At 31.7% G+C, this 16469-nt stretch overlaps 2 protein-coding genes across 8 annotated transcripts in view; both read left to right on the top strand.

Moving 5' to 3' along the window:
- Positions 1–2707, top strand: part of LOC109334749 — a 9805-nt gene extending 7098 nt beyond the window's left edge. For all 4 annotated transcript variants that reach the window (XM_019570675.1, XM_019570677.1, XM_019570676.1 and 1 more), the window contains 2 exons: positions 705–869; positions 2100–2707. In XM_019570675.1, the coding sequence (XP_019426220.1) occupies positions 705–869; positions 2100–2474 (540 nt within the window). In that variant the 3' untranslated portion in view covers positions 2475–2707. The remainder of the gene's footprint in view (positions 1–704; positions 870–2099) is intronic.
- Positions 5631–8804, top strand: LOC109333612 (KH domain-containing protein At3g08620-like). 4 transcript variants are annotated; one of them, XM_019569132.1, is made up of 7 exons: positions 5632–5883; positions 5995–6083; positions 6832–6971; positions 7222–7320; positions 7438–7554; positions 7731–7874; positions 8361–8804. In XM_019569132.1, exons 1-7 carry the CDS (start codon positions 5792–5794, stop codon positions 8511–8513), a joined length of 834 nt encoding a protein of 277 aa, XP_019424677.1. In that variant the 5' UTR covers positions 5632–5791; the 3' UTR covers positions 8514–8804. The 4 variants fall into 4 exon arrangements, with proteins under 4 accessions (XP_019424678.1, XP_019424677.1, XP_019424676.1 ...); XM_019569131.1 differs by having other exon boundaries at positions 5638–5883; positions 7204–7320; XM_019569134.1 differs by having other exon boundaries at positions 5640–5883; positions 5999–6083; positions 7204–7320.

Here is a 16469-nt window from a genome sequence, read left to right as displayed (position 1 = left end):
CCTTTTTCTTTTATTATATATATATATATATATATATATATATATAGTGCCTTGATCATACATCTTCACAAACATATTATGCCATAGAAGGTGTTTAACTTGTAATGATTGTTTAGTTTATTTCTCCAGTTTGGAGAAAAAGGTTTTACTAAAAGCATTAGCTTGTTCAATTTTTTCATAAGCAGTTTCATGTCTTTAACTGCAACCATAAAGTAGCATTGTAACCTTTTCTAGACATTACGGAGCCCTTATTTTTTCCTCATCTAAACCATAAATGTGTACTAGCATTTAACATGTTCAAATTCCCCTTAATGTTGCTTCCCTTTAGGTTCTGTTGAATATATCTGTTAAATGCAGTCAGCTTTCCACCTTTGATTAGCCAAGTTCAATAACCACCAAATTTATTTTCAAAACCTATAAATGTTCTTAAAAAGCTTCAGGACCATAAAGCTTAACAGGACCATTATTTTTTGAAGCTCATCTTTGTAGAACCTGAAAGCTGAAGTAAAGATCAATGCTAAACTAATTTCTTTGTCATTACTGTTCTTATAAAGAATTTTTTCGATTCTGATGAAAATATGAATGTTTAGGGAAAAATCAAAAAATCATTCCCAAAATGGTATCAGGTTGATATCATCATCAGTTACAAGCTTCTGTGATATATCTGAATTGAATGCATTGTTTGCCTGTTGTTTTTGTGGCAGGTTGCAATGGCAATGGCTACAAAAGCAAAACTGCTTCTTCGGGAGTTGAAGACTGTCAAAGCTGATCTTGCTTTTGCAAAGGATAGATGTGCTCAGCTAGAGGAAGAAAATAAAATACTGCGTGAGAATCGTGAAAGAGGAGACAACCAAGAAGATGATGATTTGGTATGCACTTTTTTTTATAATGTCATTATTCCCGTATTTATGAATATTTAACACTACAATGTTACCATCCTATGTTTGTCTCGCATATTTTATAACTTTCTATGTTGTACATTCCCTTCTCCCCTCCCATTTTATGCCTTCATTCTGCCTTTATGTATATGGCGTTCCTGGTCAAACTCCTCAAATTCTCTTCTCATGAGTGTAAGGCTGCTTATACCCGGCGCTCTTCAAAGCTCATAAATGTTTGCTCATTGGGCGACCATTTTATTCTACTTTCAGGGATTTAAACATTTAAGTAAAGGTTTTACTTTAAAAAAATCCACCTGCTTATTCCCAGCTGGCAGCTTGTCTCAGTGGTAGAATTATTCTTGGATTGTTGTTAGCCTATTTGTCAGCTTAACTTCAAATGTTATGAACTATAGAGAGAGAAATAAAAATGGGTATTTGTTCGCTAATCTAACTTACTTTCAGGTTGTATCTCTGCTAAGATTGTGCCTTGACGGCAGTGTAATGGGGTCCTTGAATTAAAACTCATATTAATCATGAAAAAACGTAATGTTAACTGTTAAGGTAGGTAGAATCAAAAGCATCAAAGCAAAATGTCTGAAAGAGTTGGGTGTGGCTGTAATGTAACTGAGCAGAACTAACTATATAAATAGTTAAGTTGATTCTTTTTAAAGCTTGGGTTTGACTCTACAATTGAATATATAAATAGTCTTGATGTCTCAATTGTGTATAGACCTGGAAGCTTCAACACTGCTATGTGTTGTGTCTAGAACCTGATTACTTGCAGCCCATAATTTGGAGCCCTTTAGAACTGATGTACACAAGTTTGTTCTGTGCATGGGTTTTGCAGCACTTGTTTTCTGTAAAGGGTTAAAGTGCAATGTGCTACACATAATCTGCCTTGCTACATTCATCTTAAAATATAATCATATTTCCTTATATTTATGTAGTTTTGAAGCTTTAATTTCGTTCAAATGAGTGTCTTAATTATTCCTTCCTTTGTCTGAATCCTGAATTTTTGTTCTGTATGATTATTATGATGAAGTTTTATTCTGACTTTCCTTAATAACAGTAGTCTTCAGCATCAAAAGTGTATAACAATGCCAAAACAGCAAATTTTTATGTTTGGCACATTAAAACCATGAATAGTAGCCATCAAGTGTGTTGCACATTCTACTATTTCACCAAACTTTCTATATTTTCATGACAACATTTCCATTACAGATACGACTTCAACTTGAAACTCTTTTGGCTGAAAAAGCTCGCTTGGCCCATGAGAATTCGGTTTATGCTCGTGAGAACTGCTTTCTAAGGGACGTAGTTGAATATCACCAGCTTACAATGCAGGATGTTGTCTACTTAGATGAGAACAACGAGGAAGTCACCGAAGTTAACCCTCATAACTTCCATCCAGTGGCTATTCTGGCCCCGGATTCTATTACTCCGTCTATAACATCCATATCATCATTGTCTCCAGAGATCAACCGTTGCATGGATTCAGAATTAACCAGAGGCATCTCACATCCCTCTGGAAAGGATGCAAAGAGTTCTGAAGTGACAAGAAGTATTTCTTCAGTCACAGGAAAAGGTGCCAAATGACATGAAATTCTTCTGTTAAATGGTGATATATGCTTTTTGATGTTCTTTGATTTGTTATTATTTATATGTTGCTCCTTTTATGTATCATGGCTTCATGGGTGACATGACCTATGATGTAATTTTTGTACCTTTCATTTTGTAACTAAAGTTTTTGCCTTATATTATCATTATACATAACTTCAATCGGAAAGTGTCTGTACAGCAATATATATCAAAAAAGTGTTTCTATATATATATATATATTAAAACAGTGTTCTTTACAAAGCCCAATTCATCATTTTTCACATTTGTGCATCATGGTTATACATGATTTTTTATCTACACTATCTTTCACCCTAACAATCAAATCACTTTATAACTTTTTTTTTTTAATTTGTTATGGATGAGACTTGAACTCACAACCTCTTGCATTTTGTTCCTTAGGTACTTCACTCTCACTATTGGACCACCTTATCATTATACATTGATTATTGATCTTATGCGTGATTGGAGTTGTGCATGTAGTTTCTCTCAGTTATCAGTTATTAGTGGCTTATTCTTACCCATAGGTTCTAGTAATGAAAATTTTAATACATAATGAATATTTCATACTGGTATTTTTAAAAATTAAGCATCGTATCAACATTGAATGATACATATTATTAAATTTTCCACACCTTTAAACCTTGACATTTTTCTCCTTTTTTTTCTAGTCCATGAAGATTGCTAACTATATTTTTGCTCACTGTGGCAACACTTTTGAAGCCTTTTTCCTAAAACAATTTGTCAATATTTGAAGTGAAGTGTAGAAGTAGTGTTGTTAAAAGCTGGTTCGTGTAGGTCGGTTCAACTGGTAAACTGGTGAGTCGGTCTTTATATTGGTACGGTATACTAATTAAACCGGTCATGTAATCATACCAGTCAAAAACTGATCAAAGTCGGTCATATCAGCTGGTTTTTAATTGAACCGTACCTGTCATACAGCCGATTTTTATTTAAAATTAAATTTTGAATGAAAATAAAAAAAATATTGATTTTTCAACATTAATGTTAATATATTATATATGTATATCTAATTTCACTGATATACGGTTTAACTAATGAACCACTGTATTAGTACCCTGATGAGTTTGGTGACCATATATTAATAACACTGTCGAACATTCATCATAAGTTCAACCAGCATCTGAGTTAAGGGCCACGTTATTGACTTTAGGTGAGTACAAATTAAGAAGTAAAATTTACTATTTATCATAGATTTGTCAATTTCAAATACAAAATTATAGTTTAAATTTCTTAAACTCAGCCTAAGGCGATAAGGATACTCCACTTCTAAGATTATACATCATTTAGTATGGTACAATATCGAAGATTTTGATGTTAATCACAGTTTCTTAAGTTGTGATTTGAAACTACTTGAAATTGGTAACATTTGATGGTTGGATTTTAACAATATGGAGCTGATTGCATTCATGAGGGGTTTGAAGGCTATGAAGTTTCTAATAAAAAGAAGAATTGTTTTGGTAGGCATTCTTCCAGTAAGACAAGAATCTGAAAAGTGGTTCACAAAATTGGGATCACATTAATACGTACCAGATATTAAATCAATATAGGCAAGTAGATTATAGTAATCAATAATACCGTTCATTAAACTGTCAAAATCAATAGCAGTATAATATTAATAAAGTATTTTTTCACTTCCTTCTATAGGAGATAATGAGATATTATATGCTAAGAACAGAGTATAGATATAGAAGCTAGAGATGTTAGATTTGAAGATAGTTGGAGATATTTTTCTATGATTCTATCCATTGGTATCTAAAGGATCGACCAAGTAAAACTTTAAGAGAGATTAGAAAAATAGATATTGGGCTTTCATATTTGATTTGATTATTACTGTCTATGCTATGGTGTATTTATATAATTATGTTAATATCTATATATTATGTGTAAACGTGAAGCATGTGGGTGATTGATTTATAGTAAAGGATTAAGGACAAGGTTTTACTTTTAAAATCACAAAGATTCAATGGTTTCACAGTGGCCACGTGGTTGATTTTACTAGCAATGAAAGAAAGAAGATTTGTCTTCCAGCTTATACATCTAGAGTGTTTGAAGCTTGAGTTTAGCTCCAATGTGGTATATATGATAAACTAAAATGGGATGTAGATTGAGTAAGGAATAGAGATACCAATAGGAGTAAGAAGTGAAACATTGAAATGGAAATGAGTTTGTTCAAGGGATGGAACTCACCCATCTCCTTTCTCAACTCTATAGATCGAAACGAGCCGAACCGAGTTGAACCAGAACTCAACTCAATAAGGATTTGTTCGATTCAAAACTCGATTTGAGTTCGGGACGTTCTATGCTTCTAGCTCAAATTAGGTTCAATTGAAGTCTACGAATTGTTCAATTTAACTTATTAGCTCGTATTTTATACATATTTATATACATATATGTTCATGAACATAATGAGTTCAACTATATTTGATTCAAGTTTGACTATTTTATTTAACGAATTTAATTTTTTAGTTTAAGTTTGACTCGTTTGGTTGATTCGTTCATTAACCAAGTTGATCGAATTAAATAATGAATTGAGTTTTCCTCATTACCAATCTTATCTCTAGTAAGTGTAGATATGACTTTATTTTAGTTGCTACCAAATTACCAATCATCTTATATTTATAAGAGTATATTATCTATACATTGACAATGTAAATATTTATATACAAACAATGCATATGTATTATTCATTTGTATTACATTTATTTAAGAGTTAATAATAATTGAAATTGAATAGTAAATGATGCAATAATAATATAAAAAATTCTTACATTATCCTTACATATATGATTTTTCTCTATTCATAATATTTCATTGGGTAAGCAAATGTAAAATTAATCAAAAGATATAAAAGATGTGGTCTTAAATCATTAAAAATAAATAGCAATATGTTCTGACCCCATTGTGTTTAAACTTGGATACATCCATTTTTTTAATGCTTAACTTAATAAAATCCAATTAATATTCAAATTAAATCATTAAATGAAATTAGGAGTTAGAAAAAAACAACAACAATTGGAACACTCTGATAGAGGACAAAGAGTGACCCTTTTAAGCCTTTTCTTTTACTACAGAGGCTTCAGAAGTGGCCCTCCACTCATATTTTGTAGTTTTGTATCTTCCTTTTCTTCATTTACCATTTTTCTCTCTTCTCTTTCAACCATAGTTTATAATTGTATTTTGTTTTTACTTATAAGGGTTTTTGAACCATACCAAATCTCTTCCTTTATTTTTCTCTAATCCTTCTAGAAAACTCATATCCTTGCAGAGTTTTGATGTCTGGTTTGTATAATCAGATTTCCTCACCAGCAACCCAGAGGGGAAATTCACCAAATGTAAACATGAGAAACAATTTTGATGCTGATAGGTGAATGATTTTTCTGCTATTCATTATGAAAGTTTTGATTTTAAAGTTAGATTTTTATGTATTGATTTCATTTGATTCATGGGTTTATGTTCTTATTTGCATTTGTTTTAGTCAGTACTTAACAGAGCTTCTGGCAGAACACCAAAAGCTTGGACCTTTCATGCAAGTTTTACCCTTGTGTGCCAGAATCCTCAATCAAGGTCTGTTTATTATGCATTGTTGTGTTTCAATGATTCTGGTGTGATTTGTGAATTTTCTTCTCTTGGTTTTCATTTATTTTAACTTATCTCCATTCTTGTTCAAGGTCTGTTTATTCTGTATTGTTGTGTTTCAAAGTTTCTGTTGTGAATTTTCTTCTCTTGGTTTTCCATTTATTTCAACTTATCTCCATTCTTGTTTCATTTGAATTAGGCCGGGTTATAAACTCAGTTTTCTGGTTAGATGGACATGGACTAGTTTGTCATTGTTCTTTGTCCTCAGGGACTATATTCTTATTTTAAATGCACTGAATTTTAACTTTTTGACATTCTCACTGGCCTGAAATATAGTGTGATTTCATTTCCGTTTACTGGTTAATTTTTCACTTAATCATAGTTAATAGATGCTTTAGGAATTAGAAGTCTAAACATGTATTTATCAAATACAAGCAACTGAGTTAGTCTCCTATAAATGTGACAAAGCAAACATCTTTATGATTCTCTAAAGTTCTTATCTCTTTGATCAATCCGTGGATGAATTGAGTTAACATTAAGCTGATTACCTTTCATTATTGATGCTTTCTAACATTGTTTTAATAGTCAAGGTGTTCATATAGAGAACATCCTATGTCATAATTTATGTGTCTACCACTATACTATCCTTTGTCAGGAATGTCTCATTAACGTTATTTATGTTATTTGATTCAGTATTATTTATACAAGTTCTGATATTCAGCATACTTGTTATTAGAGATTTTAAGGGTTTCTGGAAAGAATGGATATTTGCAGAACCAAAGGTTTACTAACTTTGACAGAATGCAAAGCCCAAGTCACATGGCTTCTCCAGACATAACTCAGAACTTCACTGGCTGGAACAGCCTTTCACATGAAGTACGTATCTCCGTTATTATTGTATTCAATGTAAATTCTCTATGGCTCCGCTGTTCCAGTTCCTACATTTCCTTGTACCTGAACATAATATTTATTTATCTCTCTTCACCATCTGTTTCTGTTTCATCTTCCCCTTCTTTTCCTTGATTCTCTCTCCTTTCGTTGGTTTTCATGACTCTTTCCGTGTTAAGCTAGTTTCTTTTACTGATTAGTTAATTTTGTCATACACTAGAGGTTAGCTGGACTACAGGGACTAAATGTTGATTGGCAAGCAGCACCAGTTGTTCCGAATTCTCACATTGTAAAGAAGATACTGCGCTTGGATATTCCTAAGGATAGCTATCCAAATGTAATATATTCACATAATTTATTGCATTTTTCTATAAATTTAAGCATTTCTTATCATGATCTTATAGTTTTGATATTCTATAGACCTTTGAGTTACTAAAGCTAGTTCGATTTTCAGTTTAATTTTGTTGGCCGGCTTCTTGGCCCAAGGGGGAATTCACTCAAGAGAGTGGAAGCTACCACAGGTTGCCATGTTGTTATTAGAGGGAAAGGTTCAATTAAAGACCTGGACAAGGTATTATCTCTATCTTATCAGATTGTCCGGTAACTCCATGTAACCTAATTTTATGTCAATTAGTTAGAGTAATGAAACTTGAAGTTCCTACATTTCAATTTGTTGGCATTTTTTTGCTTCCACGACATATGTTGTTTACAAACTATTAACTTTGCTCTATACTTTTTATTCTAAAGGAAGAGTTATTAAGGGGAAGGCCAGGGTATGAGCACCTGAATGAACCACTTCACATTTTAATTGAAGCTGAGCTACCTGACACTGTTGTTGATCTAAGGTTGAGACAAGCACAAGAAATCATAGAAGAGCTGCTTAAACCCGTGGTAATGTGATTATCTTCCTACTTTTCTCCCTTGACACATGGTCCTTTATGTGTCTATTACTTCTTAGAAAATGTACCCTTCCTACTCTTTTGCCGTGTCTTCATTATTTTTGTTCTGCATATAGGCTATAGCTTAAGATGATTGATCCACTGTTTGCTTTCTTCGCCGAGTAATGCTAGACTGAAAATAATCGATAACTTTGACAGAATGCAATGGTTGTTGTTGGATGGAATAAAGTGGTTTGCACAAGTCACCGATCTAAGAGTTAACAAACATGCCACACCATTCTAGAAAAAATGGTTGAAATTCTTGCTCTAGAATATTGATTTTATAACATGCTAATACACCCTGTGACTGACAGAATTATGTGCATAAAAGTGAGCTTTCTCTTGAGCCAAAATTTCTGACTGCTTCCGAGTCTTACAGCAAAAGAACATTTATATCGTTACAGAAGTATTTCTGATTCTCCTCTCTTTTCATGTGTAGGATGAGTCACAGGACTTTTACAAGAGGCAACAACTAAGAGAACTTGCTATGCTCAATTCCAATTATAGAGAAGATAGCCCTCAACCTCAACTAAGTGGCAGTGTCTCTCCATTCACTTCTAATGAACTAAAACGCGCCAAGACTTATCATTAATGGTTCTGAGTATTGTTGTACCCTGTAACTAAATTTCTATATAGCTGCAATGAGAGAGAGAAGGCTTTGATGATTTGGAAACAACATAAGATGATAAGAAAGAGAAGAAACACATTCATTGTGATTTTGTGAGAGTCTATTGCATTAGTAGACTTGCAAAACTAGCAGAAGTTTTATTAAACTATATTTTGACCTGTTTATCAGTTTATTATGTAATGGGTATAAATATGACACTGCTGGGATTTATCAACTACTTAATATTAGTATTGAAAATATGTGTTTCATTTCAAATGTGTACTTCACATATTACAACACTTTGTTCTCATTATCCTGGCCAGTTTTGTGACAAAGGTTAAAGTATGGGAGAAAAGGTTTATTTACACCGACAGCGTTATGAGTATTGTTGACAATTCATACATTAAAAACATTGATTTTTAAGTAAAAGTTATACACACAGATAGTTTATCATATATCCATAGTGTAAAAATCTTTGTAATGCATACCAATTAAACTCAGTATTAAGTTGTGATTTTTTAACAAACCCCTTTTGAAGTTAATGTAGATTGGATGTTGTTCAGTGCTACTAAGAGAAGATAATCTTCTTTTGCTTTGTATTGTTAATGACTGTCTCAGTGGAGCTATTCTAGATTTCATTTGTGCACCATGGGGTCTCCATTCCTTTACAAACTTGCACCATAAAGATTTTTTTTCATATTATTCGATAAATTTGTATTGGTTGTGGATTACCTAACATGCATCAAACACACATTTCCTTGGTGGGAATAAAGAAGAGCTCAAAAGTATGATTTATAACTTACATGACTCAAGAATTAAGGTAGACTCAGATCTACCATTATGCATAATATAATTATTTTACTAGTGCTAGAAAGAATATTCAGAGAATATATGTATCTAAATGAGTTACTGTATTTGGATGTATTCAATTCCCCTTCCTAACAAGTAAGAAACATTGTGATTAGCATGCTAAATATATAAGTAGTCGCTTAGTATGATTGGATTCATAAAATATTTATCAAAAAGAGGAGTGAGAAATTGGTCCAGTAATTTAAGGTCTCACTCCCATTCATTTTTTATATATAAATCCTGTCTCACTCCTAGTGTGAATTTTACTTAATAAATGGCCCAAGATCATTCCTGCATATTCACACTGCATAAGATTTCTGAGTTCATCAAAGAAAATGTTTAATGAGATAGAAAGCACTCATATAAACACAAGCCTATTGAGTCATTTCATTTCTTCTAGATGACTACAAACAGTATAAACCAAAATTCATGAGAGTTACACTTATTTCCTCTATATTCATACATTCAACTCAGATTTTAATCTGGTTAATCATATAAGACACGACGACATCGATCACATGAACTACGGGCAGCTGGAGAAGCATCTTTTGGCTTCATCTTCTGCAACTTTGGTAGATCAATTTCCAGAACATCAACCAGGGCACTATCAGAACTTTGGTAGATCAACCTTCTTGGATCTCATCTGAACTGCAGAGATTACTTGAGGTCACGTCCTAGAGCATAATATCAGAAACACATACAATGGACTAGGAAAGGAGTTCTTATTTTAAGAGCCTTTTGAGAGAACAGAATGACACAATTGTCAGAAACAATATTTCTGTAAGATTATCAAATATTTACCATTCCTAGTAATCCTTGTTCTAAAATCAGAATATGATAAATTACTCTTCATAAACATAACAAGGGTAGTCTATGCACTTGTGTTATATTAAGTTTTGAAAGAAAATCAAGAACAGATGCATGTGAAGATATTTGCAATACTTTTATAAAATATATCAAATGAGTTTGTGACTAAAATCAATGGTTTCAAGGAAAGTAACAGCCTAAACAAGCTCCTAAATCCAACTTGACAAATACAAGGTGAAATCATTGTCAAGGCTCATATGTTAGAAATTGATAATCTCTAAATTAAGATGTACATCATATGTTTAATACAATGATATTGACTATTTATTTTGAGTTACAAAACAAGTGATCTAATTTCTGACAACCCATAGGACTTCTAAAATTGATAACGAATATAAGCTTAATGAGTGAATACTTAAACGTTGACCTATAGGGATAATGAGAACCCTATAAGTTAATACGTAAGGAACGATTATGATCTTCCACATCAAATCACAAATAGTTTTCACATCTCCCTCATCAGATAGAAAACGAAAGTCTAAAAAAGAATTAATGATTTGGTTGAGGAAGACCATCATATCAAAACTCTCTCAAAAAATATATCAAATGAGTATATCAGAGAACATGAAAGTATGACTTTGTATCTTGTTTTATATTATGTGTGAGAATCGTGATATTCAACCTCCTAGGATTGGTATTTCATAGTTGCTTCCGTTTATTTGAATTATGAGTAATTTATATTATGAATCCTTGTAATATATATTGAAGTATATATTCAGATCTATGCATGAACGTTGCATTAACTTTCTTTTATGACTATGTTATGCAATATATATATTATATGTGCACTAATGCCATACTATTGGACATTAACTTTTGTCACTTTATAATTTTAAAATTATTAAAGTATATGTATAAGATATATATATATATATGTGTTAAGATGTGTTTTTATTTTATACATATACGTATAATCTGGAATTCATGACATTGTATATATTGTGAATTAAAATATACATATATATATATATATATATATATATGGTTACAATTAATGCTCAAAATTATATATACTTGACTATGTTTGTGTTTGAAAGTGTATATATATAGTGTTACATATACGTTTTAAGATATACATGATCATATTTGATTTGGAATTTTTAATAATGATTTGCATCCATTTTTATGTGTTGATATATGTAATATATTTTTTTTTGATTTAGAATTATATTATTGAATTAGATTTGTTAATCATAAATGATATCAAATCTGAAAGTTTTGATTCTAAGATCATGATTTTTTTTATAATAGACCCATATTGTTTTCCTTTTGTCTGGTAATTATTTTTGAATTAATTGATACAATATGTTGACAAATGAGTATGAGATTATTTATGCGAATTGTGTTCGGCCCAAAGGAAGACACAATTTGGCCAAATAATAACATACATGTGATGATACATAACAATTATAATTTTTTTCTTCATGTGAATAATAGTTGGTCCAAAGAAAGACTATTGTTTGACAGACCTAATTGTTAATATTTGATCATTACGTTGAAAGTATAACTTACGAATTATTTTTTATGTCCAAAGACTAGAAAATGATGTTGTACTAAGTATCTTGTGATATGTCTATTATGTGAACATGTCTTGTTTTTTATATATTACCTGACTTATTTGTTTAAATGGTTGCAACACTTATGGTTTGTTGCATTGGTTGTAGTTGATTGTATTATTAAGGGGCAGTGTTATTAAAACCGGTTCGTGCCGGCCGGTTCAACCGGTGAACCAGTCTCAATACCGGTACGATACAGTAATTATATCAATCATGCAATCATACCGGTTAAAAGCGGCCAAAACCGATCATACTGGCCGATTTTTAATTGAACCGTACTGGTCATACCAGCTAGTTTTTATTTAAAATTACTTTTTTAATGAAATTCAAAAAAATATTGATTTTTAGCATTAATAATAATATATTATAGTTTTATATCTAATTTCGCTGATATGCGGTTTAATTAGTGAACCACCGGTTGAACCGCTATACCACTATACCAGTACTCTAACCGATTTGATGATTGGTACGGTATTAACAAAACTATTAAGGGGTTGATATTGTTCAAACATTATTTTTATTTGGACAATGTGTCCTACCATGTTTAGTCATGTATAAAATGATAATATTTTTTTTTTATGAAAAATTCAAAAGAATATTTTTTTTACGCAGTCCATGCGATGAGAATGATGCAATGCTACCAATAGGTTATAGTGATTATATGTATTTATATGTGGATATAACTTACATATACTTTGGATTAAGTGTCGAATCAAACTCAACTAAATGATTTTTTATTTTGAAAAATAAAATTGTTTGACATTTTAAGTGAACCTATTAAACAAGAAGTTGTCAAAGTGACATATTTTCTGTGAATTGTTCTTAATAAATGTCAAGTGCTAGTGCATATATGTTTCCATACGAGTATTAATCAACCCAAAGGAATATTATTATTTGGCCGGGTTATATACACACATGTGATGGTAAACATATGATTATTATAAAGTTACATATGTGAATGATAAATCAGTCCAAAGAAGGATTTATTACATGACATACATTATGATCAATGTTTGATCATTACAAACAAGAGTATCATTAGTGATTGATATAAAATATCAAGCCAATTGTATGTTTGCATTTTATGCGCATAGTGATCGGCCCAAAGGAAGATTACTATTTGTCCTAAATTACAAACATATTTGTAGTAATAAATATGTGATAATCATATAGTTTTCCATGTGAATAGTAAGTCGATCCTGAAAAGCTCATTGTTTGATAAGACTGATTATCAATATTTGATTAGTATATTGAGTATACCACTTACAAGTTAATATTTTTATCCAAAGACTAAATATTAATGTTGTGATAGGTAACTCGTGATGTGCTTCATCATCATTTGAATTTAAGTATTAAAGTTGAATGTGAGTTCAATTGCAAGAATGATTGCAATTTGTTTTATTCTTTTACTAGTGCTGCAAATATTTCTGCTCAAATTAAGAACATTTCGTTGTTGAATGGGACAAACTTTAAGGTGTATAAGGAAGCCGTAGAAATTATTCTCAGCTATATGAATTTAGATTTGGCACTTCAGGTGGAGAAATCCATTTCTACTCTAGAAATCCCCGATGAGGTTAAAATTGAGAAATTAGAACACTTTAACCGAATGTGCCTAATGATCATGAAACACTCTATTCTATAAGCGTTTCGGGACTCCATTTCTGAGAGTCAGAATGCAAGGAAGTTCCTTGAAGAAATAAAATCATACTTTGCCAAAAATGAAAAGACGAAGACGAGTAGTTTTTTGGCTAAACTCATCTCCATGAAGTATAAAGGCAAAGAGAATATAAGGGAATACATTATAGAGATGTCTAATCTCTCATCAAAACTCAAGTCACTTAAGTTAGAGCTTGGTGATGACTTGCTCGTGCACTTGGTTTTGATCTCGCTTCCTACATACTTTGGGTTATTCAAAGTGAGCTATAACACTCATAAGGACAAATTGTCTCTCAATAAGTTTATATCTCATTATGTGCGAGAGAAAGAGAGACTGTAGAGAGATAAGTCTGAAAATGCTCATTTGACTATGACCTCTCATAATAAGAAAAGAAAGAAAATAAGGATGTTGTAAAATAGTTATTTGTGGTTTTATGAGACAGGAAATGCAAGATTTCTTGAGGAAGTTAATTTTGGGATGAAGAGAACATAAAAAATGTTGTCTTTGAGGAAGAACATGTCACTAATGGTGAACAAGTTCCTGTGCCTATTACCATTCAAGGAACAACTTTGGTAATAGAAGATAATGTTCATAATATTGTTCCTGGCAATATTCTTGAACAAGACAACAATGAGGTTCCCCCTCAAGTACCTATAGAACAAATTCAAAAACCTCAAGAAGTAGAAGTGCCATTAAGGAGATCCACTAGAGAGATGAGAATTGCAATTCCTGATTATTATATTGTATTTCTTCAAGAACATGAGGATGACATCAGATTAACATATGAATGATCTATTAAACTTCTGTCAAGCCATAAATGTTCTAACTCTCAAAAGTAGATTGATGTCATGAAAGATGAGATGAAGTCTATGCATGATAATGACGTTTGGGATCTTGTCGAATTACCTAATGATGGGAAAACTATTGGTTGCAAATGGATATTTAAAACCAAGATGGATTCGAAGGGTAATATTGACATATATAAAGCTCGTCTAGTTGCTAAAGGCTACCTTAGAAAGAAGACATTGATTATAAAGAAACATTCTCTCCAGTATCTTCGAAGGATTCTTTTAGAATAATATTAGCACTAGTAGCTCATTTCTAAATGGTGACATTAAAGAAACGATCTATATGGTGCAACCATAAAACTTTATGTCAATTGGCTCAAAGTCTATGGTACGCAAATTAAAGAAATCCATTTATGGCCTTAAACAAGCTTCTCGTCAATGGAATCACAAGTTTTATCAAATTATTACCTCGTATGATTTTGAGGCAAATAAAGTTAATGATTGTATGTACTACAGGTTAAGTGGGAGTAAATTTATATTCATGGTATTATATGTCGATGATAAACTGCTTGCTAGTAGTGATATGAGACTATTGCGTACCAAGAGATTTCTAACGGAAAATTTCAAAATGAAAGATCTTGGGAAAGATTCTTTTGTATTAGGTATTCAGATACTAAGAGACTGCTCTCAAGGTATCCTAAGGTTGTCACAAGAAAGCTATATAGATAAAGACCTGGATAGATTTGATATAAAAGAAAGTAAACCAGGGGATACCCCTATAGTTAAGGGAGACAAGTTTAGTCTCGAACAGTGCCCATAAAATAACCTTGAAAGATACAAGATGCAAAAGATTCCTTATGCATATGTAGTAGGAAGTCTAATGTATGCTCAAGTTTGCACATGTCCCGACATAATGTTTGTCGTGGGAGTTTTGGAAAGATATTTGAGCAATCCTGTAATGCATCATTGGAAGACAATCAAATGTGTTATATGTTACTTAAAGAGAATAAAGGAGTACATACTCACTTATCGGAGGTCTGAGAATTTCGATATCATTGGGTACTCTGCCTCCATTCTCCAGGTGTTTAGACAATATGCACTCCACCTCTAGATATGTGTTTATTTTGGCTGAAGGTGCTATCTTTTGGAAGTCTGCTAAACAGACGCGCATAGCTCCTTCAACCATGGATGCAGAGTTCATGGTTTGGTTTAAAATATCAAACCATGACATATGGTTGCGAAAATTTTTTCACTGACTTACATGTGGTTGATGGTACTAAAAGATCACCAAGAATTTATTGTGATAGTAAGTCTGTGGTTTTTTACTCCAACAATAATAGGAGTTCTATAAAGTCAAAATATATTGACATCAAGTTTCTGGTTGTTAAAGAAAATGTTCAGAATAGACAAATTTCCATAGAACATATATGGACAAATTTTATGCTAGCTAATCCACTGATTAAGGTTTGATACCTAAAGTCTTTCATGAGCATATTGCTCATATGAGTATTTCTCCTTAGGATACCTTATTTCACTGGGAGTCTACATATTTTATGATATACTCTAGATGTCATATATAATTTTATGCATAATTAAGTTGGTGATTTATTGTTCTATTTTGAACGTGTGTATTGTAACTATTATGTTGCAATTTAAGACTTTGGATTGATATTAACAAAGAATAAAGAAGGATCAGTTGGAAATAGACATGTTTAAGATCATATTGCATGAAATTTCCATGTCACTCATCCATATTTGATCTATGTCATTTAATATATTGGTATGGTGATCATCGCGATCGAGTCACGTTTGAAGGTCACAATGGTTCCATAGTTGATATATGAGATGGACCAGATTGTATTAAGGAGAAGTCTAAAAATAAATAACATACAAATGCGCGCCTAAAGAATATGTGATATAATTGTTTCAGGAAAAATATGAAGCCCAAATGGGAGATTGTTAGAAATTCATAATTTCTAATTAAGGTGGAAATCATACATTTAATACAATTATATTGACTATTTATTTTGGGGTTACAAAACAAGTGATCTAATTTCTGACAACCCATAGGACTTCTAAAATTGATAACGGATATGATCTTAATGAGTGGATACCCAAACTGTTGACCTATAGGGGAAAATGGAAACTCTATAAGTTAACACATAAGGAGCGATTATGGTTCCCAAGATACTAAATCACAAATATTTTTCACTTCTCCCCTTTA

This window comes from Lupinus angustifolius, chromosome LG19 (assembly GCF_001865875.1).
Source record: "Lupinus angustifolius cultivar Tanjil chromosome LG19, LupAngTanjil_v1.0, whole genome shotgun sequence".
NCBI lineage: Eukaryota > Viridiplantae > Streptophyta > Magnoliopsida > Fabales > Fabaceae > Lupinus > Lupinus angustifolius.
The sequence above is the reverse complement of the archived record's forward strand: the minus strand, read 5'-3'. Positions and strand labels throughout refer to the sequence as shown.